Source organism: Scomber scombrus, chromosome 23, assembly GCF_963691925.1.
Source record: "Scomber scombrus chromosome 23, fScoSco1.1, whole genome shotgun sequence".
In the NCBI taxonomy this organism is placed as follows: Eukaryota; Metazoa; Chordata; class Actinopteri; order Scombriformes; family Scombridae; genus Scomber; species Scomber scombrus.
The window spans coordinates 13,943,577-13,966,615 of NC_084992.1; the positions used below are offsets into that span (position 1 = coordinate 13,943,577).

The window sequence follows — 23,039 nt, forward strand, 5'->3', positions numbered from 1 at the left end:
TATTTGCAGTCCAACCGTATGAAGGTCATCTGGGTGTTAAATTGAAGTAAGCACAGTAAGTCAACCTCCAAGTCACTGATTAGCATCGTCTCCATACTAAGACATTTTTAAGTATTAAAACTGATAAGATTCATTTAACCAGTAATGATCAATAATGTGGTTAAACATCACGATTGCCATAGGTTCTTGAGCTTTACTTGTGTACTTCTGAAGCGTCACAGTAAAAGTTATAAACATTTGAAGAGTTTTAGAATTGAATTTGCAATTGATTTTCAGAGATGCTTAAGCAGTATTAAAGTTATGCTTCTGACCCTGCTCTTACATATTTGTAAACGCATCTTTTATTTATCATAACTCTCTTCAATAGCCTCTGCAAACCCTGAAAATGATGCATTACATATGTTATGCAAACTTTTACACTATAAACATACCACATACTAAACATTTTATACTATAATAAGGTGAATTCCAGCTTTTATGACTCAAAGGAATGTCTACTTGTGTCCTCCACCGATTGCTTATGTCTACTGATCAACCCTTCCATTTGTTGTACTGTATTTTAGTTATTTTTTAGAGATGAAGAGGTCAAATTACTCAGCAGTTCACATAAAAAAATGCTCTGTTTATATCGATACTTACATAAGACAATATTTTAGAATATTCAGATCTCCTACTTACAGAAGTGTCAGCCCAGTTTTCTCCAAATTTATTGCGCTACCTTAATAAAATAAAACTGCTCATTTTTTGTTTTACCCATAGATTTATACTTCTGTTTGGGCCCCTGAAGGGAAGCTTGCAGAAATTCATCACGAGCCAGTCTGGTTCTAATAAAGTCTTAAATGTTCTCATAATAAAACTACATTTTGTGCATTGCGCACTCAAGATCACTCGTAATTTCTGCTGTTCTCTATTGGCCACTGATGGCTTTTCTATGGCTCATTACAAGGAGGGCAGAGTGGTGACTGAGCAAGATGAATTCCCCCTGTTGGGCAATTGTCTAACTAACAGAGGAGAACGTTCATTCAGCTGCTGTGCTTTGTTTTACCCTAGCTGACAGCTCGACTGGAATTGTTGGATGAGCATCCTCTCTTCACAACAACACTGCCAGGCCTCGCAGACAACACACAACAGTTCTCTCCGGAGAAGCCGGCTTCGTTCACTCCTCCGAGAGATCGCGCCACGGCTTTTAATGCCGTACTAAGCAGTTCAGATCGGTTCTTGGCACAGCAATCGACCAAAGAGGAGACAGTGGATTGCTCAAACACATACAGTCCATTCGCTGAAATAGAAACCAGATCTAATGTCCAGGAGGAAACTGCGGAGTCGCTTCATTTTCAGAAGGAGCCGGCCATCTCTTTTGGAGATATTCAGATTTTGATGAAGGTAAAATGATGTGTCTAATTACTACATTTTACTTTATTCAAGTAATGAAAGTCTTGGAGAAAAAAATTGAGTATTTTGTTGAAATGATGTCAGTGGTGGTTATAAAAGAATCATCCTTGATCTTGTATTAAACACAGTTTTAAAGGTAACATCTCACCTCTCCGCAGTAAGATGTGACACTCTTTTCAGACAGATAAACAAAGTTCTAAGCGCTTTGGTTTTCAAATTCATTTTCACAGCTTATTCACTGCGCCTAGCTTTTCTCCAGAGACCCCTACTTTGTTGCAAATCTGGCCTAATATTTTCACTTATTTTCATGAATAACTGTGTTGAATTGTCACTCTCAAGGACGAGGAGGCTCGCGTGAAAGACTCAGCAGAAGATGGAGACAAGGAAGCGCTGACCTCCGGGAGTAATTTTGAAAGGACTATCACAGTTGTCAAGGGCAACTCCAGCCTCGGTTTGTGTTAATTTCTTCACATTCTTTTATATTTGTTATTTTAATTATTTCCCCATCATCTTTCACTGAAGTGTAAATGAGGTTGCGCTACTGAAAGGCGCATTGGCCTCCGCTTTAGTGTTGCGTTTTGTGAAGGCCAGATTTGAAGCAAACGTGATAAAAAAAGATTTTGGCAGTTTTTTTTTTTCCATCTGAAAGGGTAATTCCATTTCGTTACAGGCTATTTGCATTTCAAAACCTACCCAAGAGGCTGCTACCGGCTCAGAGAATACCAGGTTTTAACTTCTAAAACAAATAGGTGTTATGAAGGCACTGCTTGAAATCCTTAGCGCCCCTCAATAGTATTTCATTTGGCTTTTTAGTTCTTTTTGAAGGTATCTGCTGCTTCATTCGTGTTTTTTTCCCAAAGTTCCAATGTACCTTCTTACCAATTATAATTCATAACCAATATCTGCTCCTAAATAGAGCACATTTATCTTCTTGTTAAGATCTTTGCCAGTAATCACACTGTACTGTTTCATAAGGGAGTCAGACATTTTGTGAAAGGCTTGAACCACATTGCGTCCCAACTGGACAAAGATAAACATGTAATATATGTGAAAATCTCTCTTATTACTATTTTGTTTTAGACAGACAGATTTCCAACTGGTGAAATTCTAAGGTTCGTTGTCTCACAGTTACTTATAATCTACCTCAAAAGGGATGACAGTGTGCGCCATGAAAGATGGTTTGGGGATGCTGATCCGCAGTGTAATCAACGGTGGCTCCATTAATCGTGATGGACGCCTCGGGGTCGGTGACCTCATCCTCGCCATCAACGGAGAGCCCACTGCCAACATGACCAACGCTCAGGCTCGCGCCATGCTTAGAAGACACTCCCTGATCGGACCAGACCTGGGGTAAGAGATTATAATTACACAGCTGGGGCCAACAACACCATATGCAGATGTGTTTACTGAAACTCAAAGTTAGATTCTTTGTAAAGGTAAGGTATCATTTGAAATTGTTTGACACCAGTGGCAATAAGAATCAGTGAAATTTAATAGTGTTACCAAAATTAAAGAGTTTCAAGACACATTTTCATATTTAAGTAAGTCCAACATGTTTAAAGTTGTGTTATACAGAAAACAGTACATTATCAAGAAAGTTAATAAAGACTAAAATCAGGAAATATCAGACTAAAGAATGAGGCAGTGTTTCAGTGGGTTCATTAAGTCTGAACATTAATTTGATTCTGCACTTGGTCTGATTTTATATTAGTTCACTGCTGTTCCAATCAATCGCCCGTTTACGTAACAGACCCTGGAATCTATTAAAGTAATCTGGCAAACATTACCAGCCATAAGTCCCTGATATTTCAATACTCTTCCCTACAGACGTTATTTGGTTGGTACTTAAAAGGTTTTCATAAACAAGGTCTTCTGATTGTTCTTTTTTGCTATTGAAAAATGAATGGCCCTCAGATATGTATTACTTCTGTGGTTTAATGTGAAACAGGTACATCTGTCAGTTATTAGGCTGTTTTTTGAAAGGCGATTCACCTTGTTCCCCAAGGCCCTTCCATCAGGACTGCTTTTCTACAAGCCTTACAAACAACAAATGCTGCTGTATTTCATATGTATTTTTTTGGATTCAATATTTTTGATTTGATATTATATGGTTCCTTTCATCATTTTTTTCATCAAGAAGTCTAAGTTGCAACTTAAAGCCTTGGGTGCTTTTTTTAATTTTTTTTATTTCAACACCAAATACAGATGAGAAATACAAACAAAAGTGTTACTCAGCAAAATAATCTCTTAAAAGTAAACTCTTAAAAGTGAATGTGGTATTTTACAAGTTCTGCTCACCAAACCAAACTTGGCAGTTTTTAGCTTCGGTGCATAAACAGCCAACTCTTCACATTCTAGATCTGCTTGTGCACCCGAGGACGATCTGTGCCCGTTTTATGTGTGAGTATGACTAACTTCCACGCTGGTGGTGTTTCAGCAAGAAGCTGCCATCTTGATTTTTTTTTTCTTCCCCTCTCATTCGCTCCATCTCGCGCCGGGCTTTCTTGCAGTCTGTTAAAAAAGTTTTATCCAGACAAAAGAATTAGAAAGTTGGTTGAATTCAACGCAGTTTTGGCATTGTTGATATTGCTGTTTTTAACACTTGACAACAAAAATGTTGTCATTTAGTTGATAAATATATGGTTTTTAATATCATTCTTAACATTTTCATTATGCTATGTTACACTCCAGTATTTATCTATGGCAACAAAACCTATAATAGTGTCACATTACATTTGAACATACAGTTGAAAACAATATCTGGATAAATCTTGATTGACTGCATCACTTACTTACTTTCTACACAACTTCTTTTCTTTCATTTCTGTGACTAACATGTTCGACACAGTTATTAACTAAATATAAACTCAATGTTCTGTTTCTTTTATTACCATTTCTAACTCAACAAACCGCCGCATGTTGTGATATTCTTAATCATCTGACTCATTCCTTCCATTATTTCGCCGAGATTGTTTTTATTCACTGTCCGCATGCCGTCATGTTTAAAAACCAAATCAACCCATCTGCTGAAGATCTGTCAGCTTCACTCAAATATGTTAATGTGCCCTTCAGAATCAACTTCACTCTCAATTGTTTGTAAATGGGCCTGTAAGTGGATGTCAGGTTTTTGTCAGCTAAGTTTCGGTTCATTTGTAATTGCAATCAGTAAACCGCTCGTGAATTTCTAATCGGCATGTCCTTCAATTTTTTTTTTGACGAGAACATCACACAGTTGGTGACAGGAGATGAGATTTTCTCAGACGTTTACGAATAAGCTTAACATCTGTTTTCAGCAGTCAGATGTCAAGGGCCTATATATAATTCATTGACTTCTCACCTTGGGCTGTCGATAGGCAGAAAACATTTGCTTGAAAAACAGACTGAGTGCAGTCTCACTGCAGTCTTGAGGAGATGGAGTTGAGAAAAACAAGCTTCTGAATGTATATGAGCGGCTTTAAAAGAGTCTCTTGTGGTAAATGAAAAAGGAAATAGCCTTAATGCTTCCATGTCTTGTTACATTTGAATGTCTGTGCTTTTCTATGTGTGTGGTATTTTACCATCTGAGTTTATAGTGAATGGCACAATTGCCACTTCAGTTGCTAAATGATTTTCAAGAATTTGGGGATGTTAAATTTACTTAGCTGTTTGGCTCATTTGTGTACATGTGTGTTCCTGTGTGTATGCACATGTGTGTATGTGTTCAGCATTACATACGTCCCAGCTGAGTATCTGGAGGAGTACAAGGCCAGTTTAGAGCAGGAGAAAGATGACATCTTCTCTGAAGCAGCTCCAGTCCCAATCCCACTCCCAGTTGAAGCACCAGTTCCAGTTCCAGCTCCAGCTCCAGTTCCAGCTCCAGCTACAAAGTATGTACTCACAGTATTCAACAGTCATCTTTAGTTTTTCTTATATTATTACACTTTCAACCAAACTTTTCCCTTCTGTCTTGTTTAGAGATATTCCTAACCTCCCTGAGCGGGAAGATGGAGAGGGAGAGGAGAGCGCATCTTACAGCAACTGGAACCAGCCTAGAAAGTGAGTGCATGCACATTGTATCTACACTACTAATCTAATTTTGTGAACATGTCCATGACACATTTAAAGAGCATCCACTCAGCATTACAGTCACAGCTTTTGAAGTGGAAAATCTTGAATGCCGATTTTGGCTCCATCCTCAGAGTGGAGCTCTTCAGAGAGCCAGGCAAGTCCCTGGGGATCAGTATCGTCGGGGGCCGCGGGATGGGCAGCCGGCTGAACAACGGAGAGGTTCAGAGGGGCATTTTTATCAAGCACATCCTTGATGACAGTCCTGCTGGACACAACGGGACCTTGAAGACTGGGGACAGGATCGTAGAGGTAAAGGAACATTTCGATTCCCAATAAAAGTTAAGTGTTTCTTTAAAGTTGTACTAACTTTAAAGACACACATATGAGGTGGATATTTAGGGTACTTGACAAGTTCCTTCTTTCCTCGATATCTCTTTGTCAGGTGGACGGAGTTGATCTAAGAGATGCCAGTCATGAGGAGGCAGTGGAGGCCATACGCAGGGCAGGCAACCCTGTCTCCTTCTTGGTGCAGAGTATTATCCACAGGCCGAGGGTAAGCCAGTTAAATCATGTCAAAACCTACTGCTAGTAAATACTAGCAATAATCTTAAAGGTCACAATGTGGTCATTCTGTAGATTTTCCCCCTCAAATCTACCTGCACGGGCCATTTAGGGCACTTTCACGACTAAAATGTACAACATACAAACCTTCGAGGTACCTGCTTTGCTTTTTGAAATCTTTTTTATAAGAGCAACAACAAACCCTTCGAGGCATATTAAATATATTAGTAAGTTTTAACCTCTAAGTGTGACATTGAAAAATCACTGTATCAACAACACCGTTTGTTGTCTGAAAGTGCCCTGAGGCTTTCAAAGCATGACTAAGTAGTTCCCTGCTGGGGCTGCTACTGGCTTAGCTCCAGTGTCAGATCTCTCCTAGTCAATCACTTTTCATGCATTGTTATCTATGAGATATTCCCCACATGCTCAACTCAACATTCTGCTTACTCATTAAGCCTGGTAGCAACTCGTAATGTAACGCTTGAAGAAAAAGGGCACAAAGAGGGAGGTTCAAAAAAATCATGTTTTTGTAATGTAGAGTTTTACTCAACTGTGGTAACCTTTAAATTATCTTAAATACACTTTTGACAGTTGAAGATACTCTGATATTTGTTACCTTTAAAGCAGTAGCTCAGTAGTTTTTCACTCTCATGCTTCTAAACTGAACATTAAGTTAATGCTAGCAAAAAGTTAGCTTAGATAAGCATGACGATTGAAAACAGGAGCTAACATAGCTTTGTTCTAAGGTAACGGAATCTCCCTACTAGTGCCTCTAAAGCTACTTTATTATATTGTTAACCACACACATGTTATTATCTTCCCTACATGAAGTATTTATATTTTACACTATTACATTATGAGTTGCTTCAAACCTCCATCTCTGTTCATCCCCGCTGCTTCCTCAGCCTGAGTCAATATATTGCCCATCCCCACCGCCTGCAGTAGAGACGCACAGCAGCACTTTCACATGCATGCCACATCGCACATCCCAGGTGATCTGTCTTTCTCTTTTTGTCTCTCTCATTTCATTGCATCAGCTATCCATCACACTTAATCTTTGTTGCTTTGTCTCTCCTGCCTCCCTTTTTTCCCTTCTTTCTGTCCACACTGTCGGAGAGTCCTTCTTTTTAACTGCATTTTTGACTTTGATACACACATAATGTGCGTATTGAGGGAAAATAAAGACAAATTAGAATCGGAGATTTCTTCTGGGAGAAAATGAACTTGACTTTGAAGTTACTACAAGGAACTTTAAGCTGGTTATTAAACAGTGTCAATTAAATACTGATGCCTCCAGATGACCTACATAAATAAACAAGACCATCAGTGAGAAGACTGGTTATTTGTATGTAGTTATTCAGCCAGCCACTGGGTCAGATTCCCCATGAAATCAAACAAAAGGATTTATAGCACACAGATTGGAAGAGTCTGTCGCAGCTTTGTGAATGTTGCAGTGTGAACGTAACTTAAGTATATGAACGGTACCTCACCCTATGCATCCTGGCAACAGCTGTGTTTAAATAAGAAAAAAAAAGTATTAAAAATTAGTTGCGTCTTTCTTTCTCTAGCTTCCAAAACAAATGCACACACCAGCCAAGATCTCTACAACACAAGGTGGTTGGTGCTCATGGGAAATTCAGTTCCAGGAAAACTCTCCCACATTTACCCACAGGGGCTGCTAAATTTAACACAAAATGAAAGCTCCTTGTAGTAACTTGAATATCCCGACGTCTTATTCTATTTTCAACTACAGACTAATAGCTAAACTTACATGACCTACTGTGTTTTTAATCCAAACAGACAGCAAGTGGTAAAATGTGTTTTGAAATCCCCCATGATGAATGTGTGTGACGGCGACATTCAATACACATCCAGACCAGATCTGTAATAGTTGAACAGAGGGTGTTATTGGAAATTCATTGCTGTCTCTAATAAACAGCTGCCCACCCTCAAGTAAGCAATAGAAAAGCAAATAAAGCAATCACGTGTACCTCTGTCAAACCAATAAAGTGTAGAAAAACTACACAGTTAGAAAAATCACTCCTCTGGTGCTGATTTGCAGCTCGGTTAATATTCATAACTACAGAGTGATTCATTATGATTGAATAATATCTCTGAGTGCTGCAGGCGGGGTCCGTAATGCTGTCTTAAATGCCTGGGTGGGGGGACACCTGGAGAGCATGGTAGCACATCCACGCTGTTTCCCTTTAAGTTTCAAATCCTTCTCTTGTAAGCAGTGAATAATCTAAAGGTAGCCTGGAGGAATCTTTCAAACACTTTGTTAAACTGTTTCAGAAAAGGAGGATTTGCTGTGATTTTTTTATTTTTTTTTTGATGTAGAGGAAACGTCTGTCCTCGAGGAAACCGCTTGCTTTAATGGTTACTCATTTAAATAAAACCTGAGGTGCTGCTGTCCTCCATATACCCCCCCCCTTTTTTTTTTCCTTCTCCTGGATGATCTCCGATTCAATTTTGTCAGAAAGCCTCAGCCGTCGTATTAAATATTCGTCATGTTGTCAGCTTGTTGGTCCTGTGTGTTGCTTTTAGAAGCCGCCCCTGCCCTTTCTGCAGCTAAATAACCACCGTGGGTCGAGCCTTTGCCGCACTAATCAAACCTCCTTAGCGCCTGTCCTGCCTCAGGTTAGAGAGCCACCCTGTATCTGTGTCTACTCGCCTGTGTGTGTGCGTGTGTGTGTGTGTGTCTTTCACTTGACCTGTACTGCTCTTGACGTGTGCAAACTGTGTGAACAATGAAGAAGAAGGAGAGGATCAAAGAGAGTTTACACATACTTTTTTTTAATGTGCAGTCTAAAGTTAAATATGCGTGCAGATTTATCACATCAGGGAAATTCATTCAGTGTGAAGACAGCAATCAATCCTGTAAAAATGTGTCTAAATTGCTCCAAATGCCTGCGTTTATTTCCCTTTATGGTAAAAAATATTATTATTCTTAAACTTTTTGCCCTATTTCTGCTTCTGTATGTGTCTACTTGCATGTTTGTGTGCATATTTTGAATCCGTGCCTTGCATGTTTTGCTTTTATTTATCCGGCTCCTTTAGTTCTTCGCTTTGTCACTCTGTTACACCACGCCAAAAAGTAAAATCACACTAGAGGCTTTTACTCTAAGTGCATTTTACTTTCCTCCCGTCCTCGGCTTTAACGGCCCAATTTTTCCCAATTATCCCAGAAACGCTTGTCCCCGAGTGTGTCACTGCCAACGTAAAGATGACAACTTGATAAGACAGTCGCACTCAACACAGATACTAATATGTGAAGAACAATAAACTGTGATATCTTCTTTCTTTTTTTTCCTCCAAACAACGCCGGCGAAAGCTTTTAAGCTCAGTCATTGGGAATAAATGGTCAAGCTTGGATAGACATGTGTCACCGGGCATGCTTTTTCACTCCACGCATCAATGTTTTGGCCTGTTTGTGTGTGTGTGTGTGTGTGTGTGTATGTGCCTTAGTTTTTTTTCTTTATTTAAAAAAAAAAGTGGATTTTTCTTCAATAGTAATATTTACAAAGAGATTGCTTCTCACAACACAGCATATGGTGTATGAGACTTGCGTTAGTCATTCAGAACACTTTATTTGAAATTATGGGACTACTGCCTCTGCAAGTACAATACACAATCTTTCATTGTCCTCTGACATTGAAGTGAATATAATGAATTTTCTCTACTTACGTGACACAAATGAATTTTAAAACTCCTTATTGTGACTGTCTGATTTAGAGCCAAATGATTTAACTTCATGTCTGTCTTATACGCAATAGTCATCGATAACAGACTCCGGCGAGGAGCGAGCTGCGACAAAGGACAACAAGGACAAGGTGCGTATTTGCAATTATCCTCCGCTGACATCTTGCGTCAGTGTTTTGCTGTTTTTGTAGCTTCACGTTCAACTTTTGGAAGGCGTTAGTTCCTTCTTAAAGGAGCCAGGTTTGACATGTAAGAGTAGATGTGGATTTTTTTAGAGTAGGTGTCACTGTGAATGTCTGTCAGTAAATGTGTTGTCTACTAAAGTTGTTGCCATTTGTCTGTTCTCTGTAGGAGGGAGACAGTCACAGTAAACTTTTCCTCCGCCTCTTCCCAACTAACCCTTTCACTCCTACCCCGTTTAAGGTTTGTGGGTCTCTCTGTTGTGCTTTTCCTCTTTCCTCCTTTTCCGTGTATGCTTGTACAGGTGTGGTAACATCCAACAATACATTTGTGTATTGATGTGCTGTACACGCATACACATGTACATGTCCTAACATCTCCATTTGTCTGAAATCCAGACTTCTGCTTCCTTTATTGTTTTGTCGCTTCATTTAAAAGATTACAAAATCAATAATCACTCAAATTACATTTTTTGGCTTTGTATCAAACTTTTAGTCCGGATTGGTCTTAAAAAAATTATAATAAGTTGTGATTATGTTGCTCTTGGTTTTCAGGTAAGTATATACATGTACATGACTGTTTGGCAAGAATCTTTCATTTTGTGTCATCATTAATAATAATTAATAATTTATAGATTATGTTGTTTTTTTTTTACTTAGAAGCATAATTGTATTCTACTGTAAGGCTGTAGTTTAAATAACCTGATTTGTTTCATTCTGATTGCATCTAAATGAAACCATACTACATGACTTTAAATTATTTATCAGCCTAAAACTAACATATTCTGCTAGAGCTGATGAAGCTGTTAATGTAAACCATATAAGCATATGGCTCCTGATGACTGCATCAAAATCCTGTCCCTGTAAAGCTTATAAGCAAGCTGATTCAAATGTGTGATTATAAAAAATAAAAAAAACCCTTCCCGTCCCCTTTTACCTTTCACTAATAACGATTTTTCCCTAACTTCCATCTGTGGCGCAACAGCCGGCGAAGCGCGAAGCGGCAAAGGCGTCTCCCACCAGCTCTGTCCTCCTGCCAGTGGTGCCCCATGTGGGAGAGACTGATACAGACACGCTGACAGAGACTCCTGGCAGACCTGCTGAGGCAGAGGAGGTGAAGGAGGAGGAGGAGGAGGTGGAGGTGGATGAGTTTGGATACAACTGGAGTGAGTACAGTTTCTATAACACTTTGAGTAAATTATGTTAGGAAGGATGGTAAAACTGTTTATTTTGTTGCATTTTTAATAGTTGGTTCATCAACTTAAATTAAGTAACGGTTGTGTCAAAGCATGTAAATATTATGAATGTGGTCTCTGAGGAAGGCTGTGTGTATAGATACATGATACATACATGATCAGTTTTTGCACCATGAATGGAAGTTTCACCTAAATACAATGCTTTTGTGAAGGAAGAAAGCACTGTTGCTGTAGTGTGTAGTAACAACAGACTGTCACTAGAGGTCCTCCAAGTTACATGTTTGTCTTTCCAGCCCATAAATCCAAACTCTAATAAAAGTGCATTGATTCACTTGCCAGAGGTGATTGTACCTCTGCAAAACCTGAAGGACTCAATGCCCCAATTAAGCTATTAGCATCCTTCAGACGCAGTAGTGTGAACTGTAGGATAAACTCAGCTTCAAGGAGAACAGGTCACTTTCAGTCACATTCAACTCAGGCAACCAGCATATAAAAGGACAGACTTCCAGCCTCCGAACACCTGGGACTGTGGAGAATGTGTGTATGTGTGTGCGTGGGTGTGTGTGTTAGAGAGTGTGTTCATCCTGCGGGGATAAGATTGATGAGGTAAGGCCGGGGGAGGTGAGTTGTGGAGATTAGTACAGGACTGATGGTTCAACAGTGGCAGGGAGCCCAGAACAACAGGAGCCCATTGGTCTGAACAGTGGCTATCTAACACGCCAGAGACAGGAGAGGTGGAGAGAGAAAGTGAAAAGGCTGCAGGGATAACAATAGAGACAAGATGGAGACAAAGAGATAGAACGTGAGAGTAAAACAAATAAAACAGTCTGGCATTTCAAACTTTTACTACTTTTTGTGTCCACATGTTTGCATCTTATAAATCCACATACCAGCTCATTTTTTGACTAACGAGACATGAAGTGAGGTGGAAGCCCATACTCATACAAAACCTGGCTCTTCTGTGTCGTATTGTCAGCTTATCTGTCTGCTATGACAATCTGCCTGTTTCAGAGAACATAATCCAGCGCTATGGCAGCCTTCCAGGTGTCCTACACATAATTGAGCTGGAAAAAGGCAAGACGGGCCTCGGCCTCAGCCTGGCAGGGAACAGAGACCGCTCTCGCATGAGTGTGTTCGTAGTGGGAATAGACCCCAGCGGGGCGGCCGGCAGGGACGGACGCATGGTGGTGGGGGATGAGCTGCTGGAGGTGAGATGTGAAATAATTGCATTTCTCAAAGTTGGCAGGATACTCTAAAAACTAAATGAGAATATAATGAGTAAATTTTGTTTGCCTGTATGTCACTATTTTTTAATTTACTCTTTGTGATAAATTGTGTGTATAATCTGTATCTTCACAGATTAATGGTCAAGTCCTGTACGGACACAGTCACCAAAATGCATCTTCCATCATCAAGAGTTCTCCATCAAAAGTCAAAATCATCTTTGTCAGGTTTGGAAACACTCTTTCTTCCTTAAAAAGACACAAATTTCCATGGTAACTACTTCACGTTAGTGTCAGATGCTTGATGGCCTGTGAAAGTTTCAGTCTAAAGTAATACTGTTTAAAATCCAATAGAGGGAGCTATTGTAATTCAACAGAGGAAGACTTGACAGTTAAAGCTGCATCACACTACATACACTGTTGTCACTCACAGCCTCTTCCTCATGAAGTTATCAAAAAGGAAAAGTATTTATAAGCTTATTCCGCCACAAATTTTTCACATTATTCATTCATTTAAAAAAAACCCAATGAAACTGACATTTGGCGATGAAAGCAGGGATTCACCCGCCACTATAGCTATGACGATGGAGCGTCTGTGTCATCACACTGAAAAAGATGCATACCCGCCAGTATGCATATTATAAAACAAAACAACTCACATTTTTGGAAGAAAATGTTGATATCTCTTTGTGTAGTTGTGTAAAAATGTAAATTTAAAGTTGGAGTTTGTTTTATTAGCAGAAGTATTGTGTTATTTCATGTTAACATAAAACAGTGAAGTACAGTGATTTCTTGTATACTAACTGCAAATACAGTACACACACACAAAGATTTGTACATACTGGAGACACTGTTAGTATGTAGTCTGGACATGGGAATTGGCATACATATTTCTGACAGATCTGTGCAGAGTCAGACATGTTTGACTCTTGACCCTTCCCCAAACCATCTATGCCAGGATTACAGTACTTAACCTTCTACTTAACTCACATCCCATTCCTGACCCCGTGAAATAGGCACTGCCATCAGCATGCGTAAATCACAGCTCTGCTGATAGGAAGCAGAGGAGCGACAATTTACGTGAGTTATGACTCTTTGAAAACAGGAACACGGAGGCGCTGAACCAGATGGCTGTGGGACCGGTGAGAGAACACGAGGGAGACACAGTGGAGCCCCACACTGAGGTACAACTGTGCCCCTGGCCACACGCACTACACATGTCGCACACATGCACAAGCGCTCAGACCGACAAATGTAATGCAGATACTAGAGAGCGAGGTTCTAACAGTGTAACAAGCTTTGAACCTTAGAGAGAAAAACATGGTTTCTCAGTATTATACTCACTTGAGTTTAGCAATCATACAGTAAGCATATCATATCATTAACTTAAATGAAAGACTTCACAGTAGGTTTGCATTCACATTCAAAGGTTCGACATTAGCTTAAAATTTTTCTTAACATCAAGTTAAAGATCTGCCAAATGAATGATTCAGACCTAAGTCATGTCATGATACGTATTTTGATGCTCTTCACTTACTTCACCTGTATTGAGCTAATTAATTGTTTTCATGCATGTTTGCTCCTCAAAGTCACTTTGTGTGGTCTTGGAGTTTCTCAACCTTACATGTTTGCATGCAACTCCCAAGACTGCCTGAAACCACAAACAGCGGCGCAGATGCAAAAACACATGTGATGGCGTACTCCCACTAGCCAACAGACACGCACAAACACACACACACACACACACACAGCTATTCATATCAACTTCTGCCTGTTTCCTCACAGCAAGAAACTACGGCTGCTAACGGTGACGATGACACTTCGAAACATGTCATAAAGCTGAAGGTGAGATATACTGATCCCCCACCTCCCCCTACACACACTTATAAATACACTACATACATGCACAAATTCTGGTTTTCATTTACCAGAATGAAGACCATGACTTATATTATTGGAAGCCAGGCAATGATGAGGGCAGTGTACACAAAAAAAAGTCAATGAGAAAGACGGAGAGAGCATACAGGAGCAGTCAAGGTTGACAAGCTGCCAAGACAGAAAAATTGTCAAAGAAAAGGGTGAAGTTAGCAGAACAATGAGTAAATGGAAGGAGAGCAGTGCCAAAAAGACACGAGGGCATAGTTCAGCCAAAATCGCGAGAAATCATATTTTTACCCCCCGTGTCGTGTCTGTTCTCTTTCCGTGCAGATAGTTTTCAGTTTTATTTGCGAAAGTTTTAATAGCTCAGCAACAAAGCATCAAAGAATATTCCACTTGAAAAACTCAGCGGCAGTGTGTCTTTCCAGAAAAAAGTTCCCACTGAAAACTATTCACAGTAAAGACAAAAGGATACGACAAGCTGAAGAGTGAATGTCTGAAAACCTCAACAATTAAAAGCAAATCTGCATGACTAGATATCAAAGAGCAGAAAGTGGAGAAAACAGGCGTTGTTTGATTTAGGTGAACTGACCCTGTAAACACATGGGTAGATTGTAAGCAGCAGCGAGAGTGAAAAACAAGGACAAAAGAAAAAAAAAAAAGGGAACACAGCGTTGCTTGATAAGCTTTAGCACCTGGATGGGAGCAGCAGTCTGGGACTATCCGTATGGTATATAAGGCGGCAGGGGATGGCAGCAGAAACACAGTAGCATCTGGACAGCTAAGTGATAAGAACACATAATCCTACAAAGTCCTCTCTGGGAACAAAACAATCGGAGGTGGATAGGAGGCGAGGTCACGCTGGGGCTCATTATCTATCCGAGATAATTGACGGGTATGATTGTTTTTGGTCGCCGACGCAGCTCTATTATTTATTTTATGTTAAAGTTTTGACAGCGTGGAACAGAAACATGTAACATCTGAAGTAATATTATTTTTCAGTCTCATATTTATACACTCATTTTGCTGTTCTCCAACAGGATGATGGCGGCCTTGGCGTCACCTTTGTCGAGGGGAACACTGAGAGTGGAGTGGAGATTCAGAGTATATCTGAAGTGCAAGGACACACGGGCAAAGTAAGTTGTTTGTACTGCATAAAAAAACAAGTAAAAGGTTCCTGTTCATTATAGATTTTACTAAACGATACAATGATCTCCTCCAGGAGGGCTGCATGAAACCTGGAGACAAACTCTTATCTATTAATGGTGAATCAGTGCTGGGCTACACTGTGGAAAAGGTACACTGAGTCATTAGAAATAAACTGTAATCATAATTATGCGTCACCTTTAAAAAATATAGTGTATTTTCTAGTGTTATATGGTGAAACTGCACTATTATAAGCAGTAGATTTATTTTTAAAAAACAACAACAACAGACACAATGTAAAGATTGAGATTAGTAATTCTAATGTCTTTTAGGTGAATTCTGTACTGAGAAAAGCCAAAGGTCCACTGAAGCTAACCTTCTCTTCAAATGAGACCTCCTCCTCCTTCATCTCTCCCCAGTCAACCTGCCAGGACAGGGCCAACTCGGAAGAAGTCCTTGCCAGCCTACCCAGCATGCCTAGCGCTGCCATGGCTACCATGAGTCAGCCAGAAGTGGAAGCAGTCACAAGTGAGTCAGCTTACAGTCTTTGGAGCTTAGCTGTGACAGCTGCGTTACTTGCCAACCATCCACCAAGCCCATTTCCTGTTTACAGAATGAAAAGATTTATTTTTCTTTTTTAAAACACAATATCTCTTTTTCCCCTCCTTATTTTAGGTCTGAGTCGCTCTTCCACCCCTTCCACTCTGGCCTCTGACCCGGCGACCTGTCCCATCATTCCCGGCTGTGAGACCACCATCGACATCTCCAAGGGCCGCACAGGCCTGGGTCTCAGCATCGTGGGGGGCTGTGACACCCTGCTGGTATGAGACAAAAAATTATGAAAAGAAATCTGCTAATGAGGCTGTATCACATTACCAAAAACCTACTCTGACATGAGGGCAACACTGTTATTAGTTGGTACTTGCCCAAAACCGCCTTGGAGTCAAGTACAGTCTAGTTTCCTAGAGGAATAATTAAACTTTTTTTGGAATCTATAATTTTTGTAAAAAAGTGAACTGTTAATTTGTAAGTATTTAAAAGTAACATGACTGAATTTTTTAAGTTACCACCCACTATGCCACCCACCTTGAATCTTTGGTGGTGGTATAAACCCAGGTTCGAAATAGCCATGGCGGCTCAGGAATGTAGGAAATTATATTGTCACAGCCTTCCTCCTCCTCCTCCTCCTCCCGCCCCTGTCAGCCTCTCCTCAGCCCATCTATTCTGTCTGCTCAGTCAGGCTTGGGGGAGCAGCTCTTTGTCTGGCCTCGGCCACAGCAGACAATATCCAGCCCCCGGAATGTAACCTCTGAACCTCAAATGACACTCACGCTGGAACGCAGAGAAACACACTGGAAGCCAGGAACATACACACTCATGCAGTACACACTGTACACATACTTCTATAAATCATTCTCTCCCCCAACATTGTACTTACTTACTATTGTACTGTACAATTACGTGTCTTTTTTTCCTCACTATTTGCCATCTGATATCCCTTTCATTCCTCCCAAATTAACATTTACTGTTCTAACTTCATCTCCCAAGCAGTTCCTTCTCACCTTCCTCTCCTACCCCATCCTCATTTACTTTGTTTTTTTTACCTCTCTCTCACTCCAGGGGGCCATCATTATCCACGAGGTTTATGAAGAAGGGGCTGCCTCAAAAGATGGCAGGCTGTGGGCAGGAGACCAAATCCTAGAGGTGCAGTGCATAACAAGCGTTACATACTGTATGACCTAGATAAAGAGGGTTCAATAACTGAGACCTGCCTGTGGAGCTGCAGCATGAAAGCTTGGGTTACCAAGTTCAGTCAAAGATCAAAGAGTTTGATACGACTAAACTGAGAGATAAATAAGTTGATATAAAATACAAAGTTATATTAATGGCAACAAAAATAACCTTTTGCTGATAGTGACACAAGTAAGCACTAAAATGAAGTGAAGTGACAAGTTAAGTATCCCAGCTCAACTTGGATTTGCCCTCCATTTGACCTCATGCTTTGTCATAGAGGGATGGCCGGGGTGGAGCTCAGGAGTTTAGTTATGGCTGCTCAGTCAGTAGACCTTAAGTGAAAAGCACACATGAATGCATGCACGCATACATACACACACCCTTATGACTTAATTACCCTATGCTATTCGTTTCTGTCCCTGAGCCAAGCTGTTGTTTCTAGAAACAGAGTCAGGGAGGGGAAAGTGAAAAGGGTGGTTTGCAAGTCCGCAGCGATGCCATTAGCTGCTGTGGGAAAAGTCCTTTGCCATGTTCATGGCAAAAGGTAATGGGGTATTTCCCCCCCTTTAATGTGGCCCAGAGTGGCTCGAGCTGACCAGTCAAGCTTCTCACAGACTTTTGTGGAAAGGTTGCTTCCCTCTATTTAAAGCTAAATGTTCTAACATCACTCTGTGATTTTCATATTATGATCCAGTGTCTTGATATCTCAGCAGTTTGGGTTTCTGAGAACGAAATGTAACCCTGTGGTTAAAGGGAAATTCTGTTTTAGTAAATCAGAAAAAGATGAAAAAGGTTTTTGTTACATAATCTCGACAATGTTTATTTACTTGCTAGAATGCCCAAAAATGGAAATGTGCCCCAAATTATACACATATGAATTTAAAATGAGCTATAAATAAAATTTAGCAGATATTTCTAGTTTCAGGTCATTATAGTTAAGCTGTGAATTTCAAGATATTAGAGTTGCAGCACACAGATACTAACCTCTCCTTGCTCTCCTGTCACAGGTGAATGGCATTGACTTGCGCGCTGCCACTCACGATGAAGCCATCAACGTGCTGCGGCAGACCCCGCAGAAGGTCCGGCTGGCGGTCTACAGGGACGAGGCCCAGTACAAGGAGGAAGACCTGTGGGACTCATTCACTGTGGAGCTGCACAAGAACCCGGGCCAGGGCCTGGGCCTGAGCATCGTGGGGAGGAGGTAAGAGAGATTTATTATTAGTATGCACTTATTAATGTTATTAATGTACAGCAGAGCCAGAGAGGCAGGAGAGGTGAGGTGATGATTCTTACTACAGTTTGTCAGACAGAGGATTAACTGCAATGCTAAATGTGCTGTATAGAAAATATTTGAAACAGCACTTTTTCATTCAAGCACTTGCAGTCAACCTTGCAAGAAAAGCATACTGGGAATTTTGGTAACCTTTCAAAATACCAGTAATTATCTAGTATGACGAGAGGAAGCAAAAATAAATTCAATAAATGCTTTAAATATTTGGATACTAGTATTTTTGTGTCTATAAACAAGTTAGAAAACTGTTTTACTTGTAATTATATTGTCTCAGTCTTTTCTCTTAATTGTATATATCGTGGGTTATAATAACATTAGAGTCAACATAGTTGAATTGTAATTGTATCACTTTTTTCATCAATGCAGGTCACGGGATCAGAGGTAAATCGTTGTTGAGAGCCCTTTTATATTTAGATATAGTGTATATAGAGTTAGAAAAAATAGAATTGTGCTGAAATGACGTTGTGTTAGATTTGACCACCACCTTTATCTACAAACCCATATTTAGTCATAAGGTGCTAGCGTTCAGTTGTTTTTACCATCTTTAGCCCTATTTCCTTACTGGGTTTAGTTACCAGGATGAGACATTTGAAGATTACATGCATATTTCATTCATAGAAAAATGTATATATTCCCACATGACATATATTTTACAGTTAATTATCATTTTTCTTCCTTCTAACATCAGCATCACTGCGTTTTTCCCTACTTTTGGCATCACTGTTAAAAGATCACAGTCACAAACTGAAAAATACCAAGTAAATACATCTTAACGATGGATTTTAAATCTCGTTTTATCATGACCCCCGTGTTGTCCCAGAGTGGCACTATCTGGGAATGTTGCTGCTTTTGTTCCCACTACAGCATTGCGGGAAGATTTACAGAAATCTTAATAGAACATGAGCTGGCAAATTGTGGATAGTCTTTGCACATAAAGTCAACTCAGGCTTCTACTCTATAGCATTTATGGGTTTACGGCACATCTGGGAAAAGGTCTGCGGGTCCACAGGCAGACCGTCTGGTACTGTCAGGTGTGTGGAATGCGGTGAGTGATCTGACCCCTGGGATAACCCTCAGGAGTAGCTTATGTAGACCAAATATGCACATGCACAGCTGATTATACGTGTGTGTCTTTATATCTCCCTGTCAGCAATGTGTATAAATGTTTGCAACATATGTTGAACTTGGCAGAGCGTTACGATCAATTTATCCAAAAAATAAACTCTATGAACTTATATTTGCACGAACTTCCAACTGCAGGACATCAGGCCCAAGTTGGGGTTGAAAGGTCAAGCAGTTTGGATAGCAGTTGGTAGATCACCTTTTAATGGAGTTGTAAACGTTGGCCTGTGCCACGGCGGTTATGCTACTCAAGTGGAAAAAACAACTAAAATGCTCGATAGGATGGAAAAGGCAGGAACTAACAGACAACCTAAAACCCTCGGCTAAAATGGAAAGCGCAAGCTAGCAGTTAGTGGTGAGGACTTGTGACAGCCAACTGTCTCTGGCACTGGTGATTGAGTGGGATCGAGTTGCTTTGATTCACAGCTTCAGCTCATGTTAGACTTTATAGATTTTGGCACCTCAGATATGCAAAGTTCAGAGTAGAGATGTGGAAGAAAGGTACAGGCATAAGATAAATCATATTTTCTTATTGCAGCAAAGTATATTTTCAAAAGGTCTGTGCTCGCCAAAAGCACTCAATTTGTGTTTGTGATGTCACCAGCAAGTTACTAAAGAGATCATATGAAGCTTGTATTTGGTTTTACCTCAAAAGCTGCATTTTGTCAAAGAGTGTCGGGATGCAGCAAGTACCACATTTAACTGTGAAAGCAAAGATGCTCCAAAATACTATACTCTTAAGGCTTATTACCTTCAAAATTATTACTGTTATTTGAATTGGCTTTTATGCAATCTTATATTTTTTAGGCCACTACCTGAAGTCTGTGAAAGGAAGTATTTCCTAACTAAATATGCAATAACTGCTCACATTTTGTGCCTAACTGCAAAATGTCCACAGTAAGCATATGCAGGATCCAAGATGGAAAACACATCTATTGAGGTCACAGCTGGAGGATAAACACATTCTTTGCAATTAAATATTCCATCTTACCAGCTGTTTGTCAGCGGTCTCCCAAAGAATATAAGCCACACTTGTGCAGAGGTCCATTGGAAAAATGTGCAATTGCTGGATCAATAGTGTACCATCAATTACAGAGCAGCAACCTCCAGAGCTGAAAAAATGAAGCCAATACAGAAGTGCCAAGAACTGCAGTTCATCGAATGGCCACTTGAGGCTGGCTCCAAAAGCCGAGTCAATCCCCATACACAAATAAACAAGTTTACAAACTGGTACAAAAATGGAGAATGCCCCCCCTGTCCCCTGCTGGCCCGCACTCACATTACCCCAAACCCAAGTGTACTAGTGAGTCTATGTCAATTACGTGGTGGTAGTAATGGAGAAGAAATACTGTTTAAAAGTGCCAATATATGATTTGGTGTTTTCTTCATTGTCATGTCTTTGTCTTTCTGCCTCCTCTGTAGGAATGACACAGGAGTGTTTGTATCTGACATAGTGAAAGGAGGTTTGGTGGAAACTGATGGCCGACTGATGCAGGGCGACCAGATCCTCTCAGTAAATGGAGAGGACGTCAGGTCGGCCACTCAGGAGGCCGTCGCTGCTCTTCTCAAGGTATATCCAACATACTTCCCATCAGAGTAATGCATAGTTAATGAAGAGCACAACTGCTCAGTGTCGTAATATGAATTAATATTGTGTTTATTCAGTTAATGTTTGTGTGCCTTGTGTTGTAGTGCTGCATTGGGCCTATAACAATGGAGGTGGGGAGGTTTAAAGCTGGCCCTTTCCACTCTGAAAGAAGGCTGTCACAAAGCAGTCAGGTAATTTACTTCCATATCTATCAAACATACTGGTTAAATATAATATGCAACTAACATAGCTGAATGCATTTGTTTCAGATGAGTGAAACAGGCAGCTCCAAAGTGACCCCTCAGTCATGTTCAGATGCTGCAAACGTTCCTGGTGACCCTGACAACCTAAGCAGCAGTCAGGAACGTGAGTATCTTTAGAAGCGCCATGAATTCATGAAGCATATGAATAAAACATCTTAACATTTTGCATTTTCGTTTCCTCACAGCTCCGGAGTATCAGGACACGAGAATAGTGGAGTTCACTAAAGGTCCCAATGATTCTCTGGGTATCAGTATAGCAGGTGGGGTGGGCAGCCCTTTGGGTGACATACCCATTTTTATCGCCATGATGAATCCTGTTGGCCTGGCTGCTCAGACCCAGAAGCTCAAGGTACGGATTAACAGTCTTTCGTCAAAGTCACCCTCATTTCAATATGCTTCAGTTGGCTTCCAGCAGAATGCTAAACTAAAAATTGGCATACTAGTAATTCTTGTGTGGGACTGAAAGTGAATCTCAATTACATACAGTGATCTCATTCCAGCTCACGTTGGTGAGACTCAACTCCTCCCAAAGGTCAAGAGCCTACAGCCGTTAGCAGTGACCTTCGCAGTTAAATGACAGACCAGACAACAATTGTAGCACTGTGTGACACAGACCAGAGGAGGACAATAGCCATTGCTGACATGGATAATAAATCTCCCACTCCTGTATTCAGATCATTAAGCCTACAGAGGGGCTCATTGAACTGAACAGAGGGAATCTTGAATAGTATATTCACGCTGCTTTATCTTTTCAGCCTGAATGAGAGATGAGAATGCAACATAATGAAATGACTTGGCCGAAAACAAGCATAGTTTTGCTTTTGTATGGTGTGACAAATGAAACTTGTAAATAGTATTAGCAAATGTCTCACATGTCCTATCATGCACAGTTCTCCAAACTTAACACAATAACATTGGAACCTTGAACATAGAAAAACATTTGAAATCTGAAAGAGGAAAATAGTGATTACATTTCAGTGTTTCCAAACTGCTATAATCCGGCTTCCCTACAGAAAGTACCATGTCTTTTTTCTCACATGTACATTTTTTGAATAGAATCATTCTCTCTCTTGCTTCTCCAGATTGGGGACCGGATTGTCAGTATCTGTGGAACCTCTGCTGAGGGCATGACCCACTCACAAGCTGTCACTCTGCTCAAGAATGCTACGGGCACAATACAGCTTCAGGTCTCTCTTAACACACACACACACACACACACACACACACACACACACACACACACACACACACACACACACACACACACACACACACACACACACACACACATACTTGTCCTCTCACCCTGTCTGCTCTCATTAGATAAACCTGCAGACAGTTAGATAATCTCCAGTTAGACACACACTGTATTCTTCACTTCATCTGTGTTCAAAGTTTTCACCTGAAAGGAACAGTCGAAGGCTACGTGCGGCAAACTTTGAAGTACTTGTAAAACTTGTCTTCCTCATGCTATCATAATCTTGCCTTTATCTTGCTGGCTAATCAAACCTACTGTCACCTAACTGAGTATCTGGTTGGACGTGTGTGTGTGTGTGTGTGTGTGTGTGTGTGTGTGTGTGTGTGTGTGTGTGTGTGTGTGTGTGTGTGTGTAGGTGGTAGCAGGTGGTGACACCACTGTGACGGGTCCGCCGGATCAAGCAACTGGAGGTCTCACTCCCAGCTGCATCTTCCAGGATGACCTCGGGTAGGAACTTGT

At 40.5% G+C, this 23,039-nt stretch overlaps 1 protein-coding gene across 1 annotated transcript in view; it reads left to right on the forward strand.

Annotated features, from left to right (window-relative positions):
• The window catches only part of LOC134005444 (multiple PDZ domain protein), a 42,491-nt gene that overhangs the window by 17,648 nt on the left and 1,804 nt on the right, over nucleotides 1-23,039 (forward strand). The window contains exons 19-47 of the mRNA XM_062444339.1: nucleotides 1,051-1,383; nucleotides 1,732-1,843; nucleotides 2,544-2,742; nucleotides 3,751-3,792; nucleotides 5,097-5,195; nucleotides 5,344-5,427; nucleotides 5,571-5,748; nucleotides 5,882-5,992; nucleotides 6,906-6,992; nucleotides 9,777-9,833; nucleotides 10,054-10,125; nucleotides 10,867-11,047; nucleotides 12,089-12,285; nucleotides 12,437-12,528; nucleotides 13,406-13,484; nucleotides 14,086-14,145; nucleotides 15,219-15,314; nucleotides 15,401-15,475; nucleotides 15,657-15,852; nucleotides 16,000-16,145; nucleotides 16,945-17,028; nucleotides 18,066-18,259; nucleotides 18,716-18,730; nucleotides 20,894-21,041; nucleotides 21,164-21,250; nucleotides 21,329-21,425; nucleotides 21,508-21,671; nucleotides 22,405-22,509; nucleotides 22,936-23,027. Of these exons, the coding sequence (XP_062300323.1) occupies nucleotides 1,051-1,383; nucleotides 1,732-1,843; nucleotides 2,544-2,742; nucleotides 3,751-3,792; nucleotides 5,097-5,195; nucleotides 5,344-5,427; nucleotides 5,571-5,748; nucleotides 5,882-5,992; nucleotides 6,906-6,992; nucleotides 9,777-9,833; nucleotides 10,054-10,125; nucleotides 10,867-11,047; nucleotides 12,089-12,285; nucleotides 12,437-12,528; nucleotides 13,406-13,484; nucleotides 14,086-14,145; nucleotides 15,219-15,314; nucleotides 15,401-15,475; nucleotides 15,657-15,852; nucleotides 16,000-16,145; nucleotides 16,945-17,028; nucleotides 18,066-18,259; nucleotides 18,716-18,730; nucleotides 20,894-21,041; nucleotides 21,164-21,250; nucleotides 21,329-21,425; nucleotides 21,508-21,671; nucleotides 22,405-22,509; nucleotides 22,936-23,027 (3,482 nt within the window). The remainder of the gene's footprint in view (nucleotides 1-1,050; nucleotides 1,384-1,731; nucleotides 1,844-2,543; nucleotides 2,743-3,750; nucleotides 3,793-5,096; nucleotides 5,196-5,343; nucleotides 5,428-5,570; nucleotides 5,749-5,881; nucleotides 5,993-6,905; nucleotides 6,993-9,776; nucleotides 9,834-10,053; nucleotides 10,126-10,866; nucleotides 11,048-12,088; nucleotides 12,286-12,436; nucleotides 12,529-13,405; nucleotides 13,485-14,085; nucleotides 14,146-15,218; nucleotides 15,315-15,400; nucleotides 15,476-15,656; nucleotides 15,853-15,999; nucleotides 16,146-16,944; nucleotides 17,029-18,065; nucleotides 18,260-18,715; nucleotides 18,731-20,893; nucleotides 21,042-21,163; nucleotides 21,251-21,328; nucleotides 21,426-21,507; nucleotides 21,672-22,404; nucleotides 22,510-22,935; nucleotides 23,028-23,039) is intronic.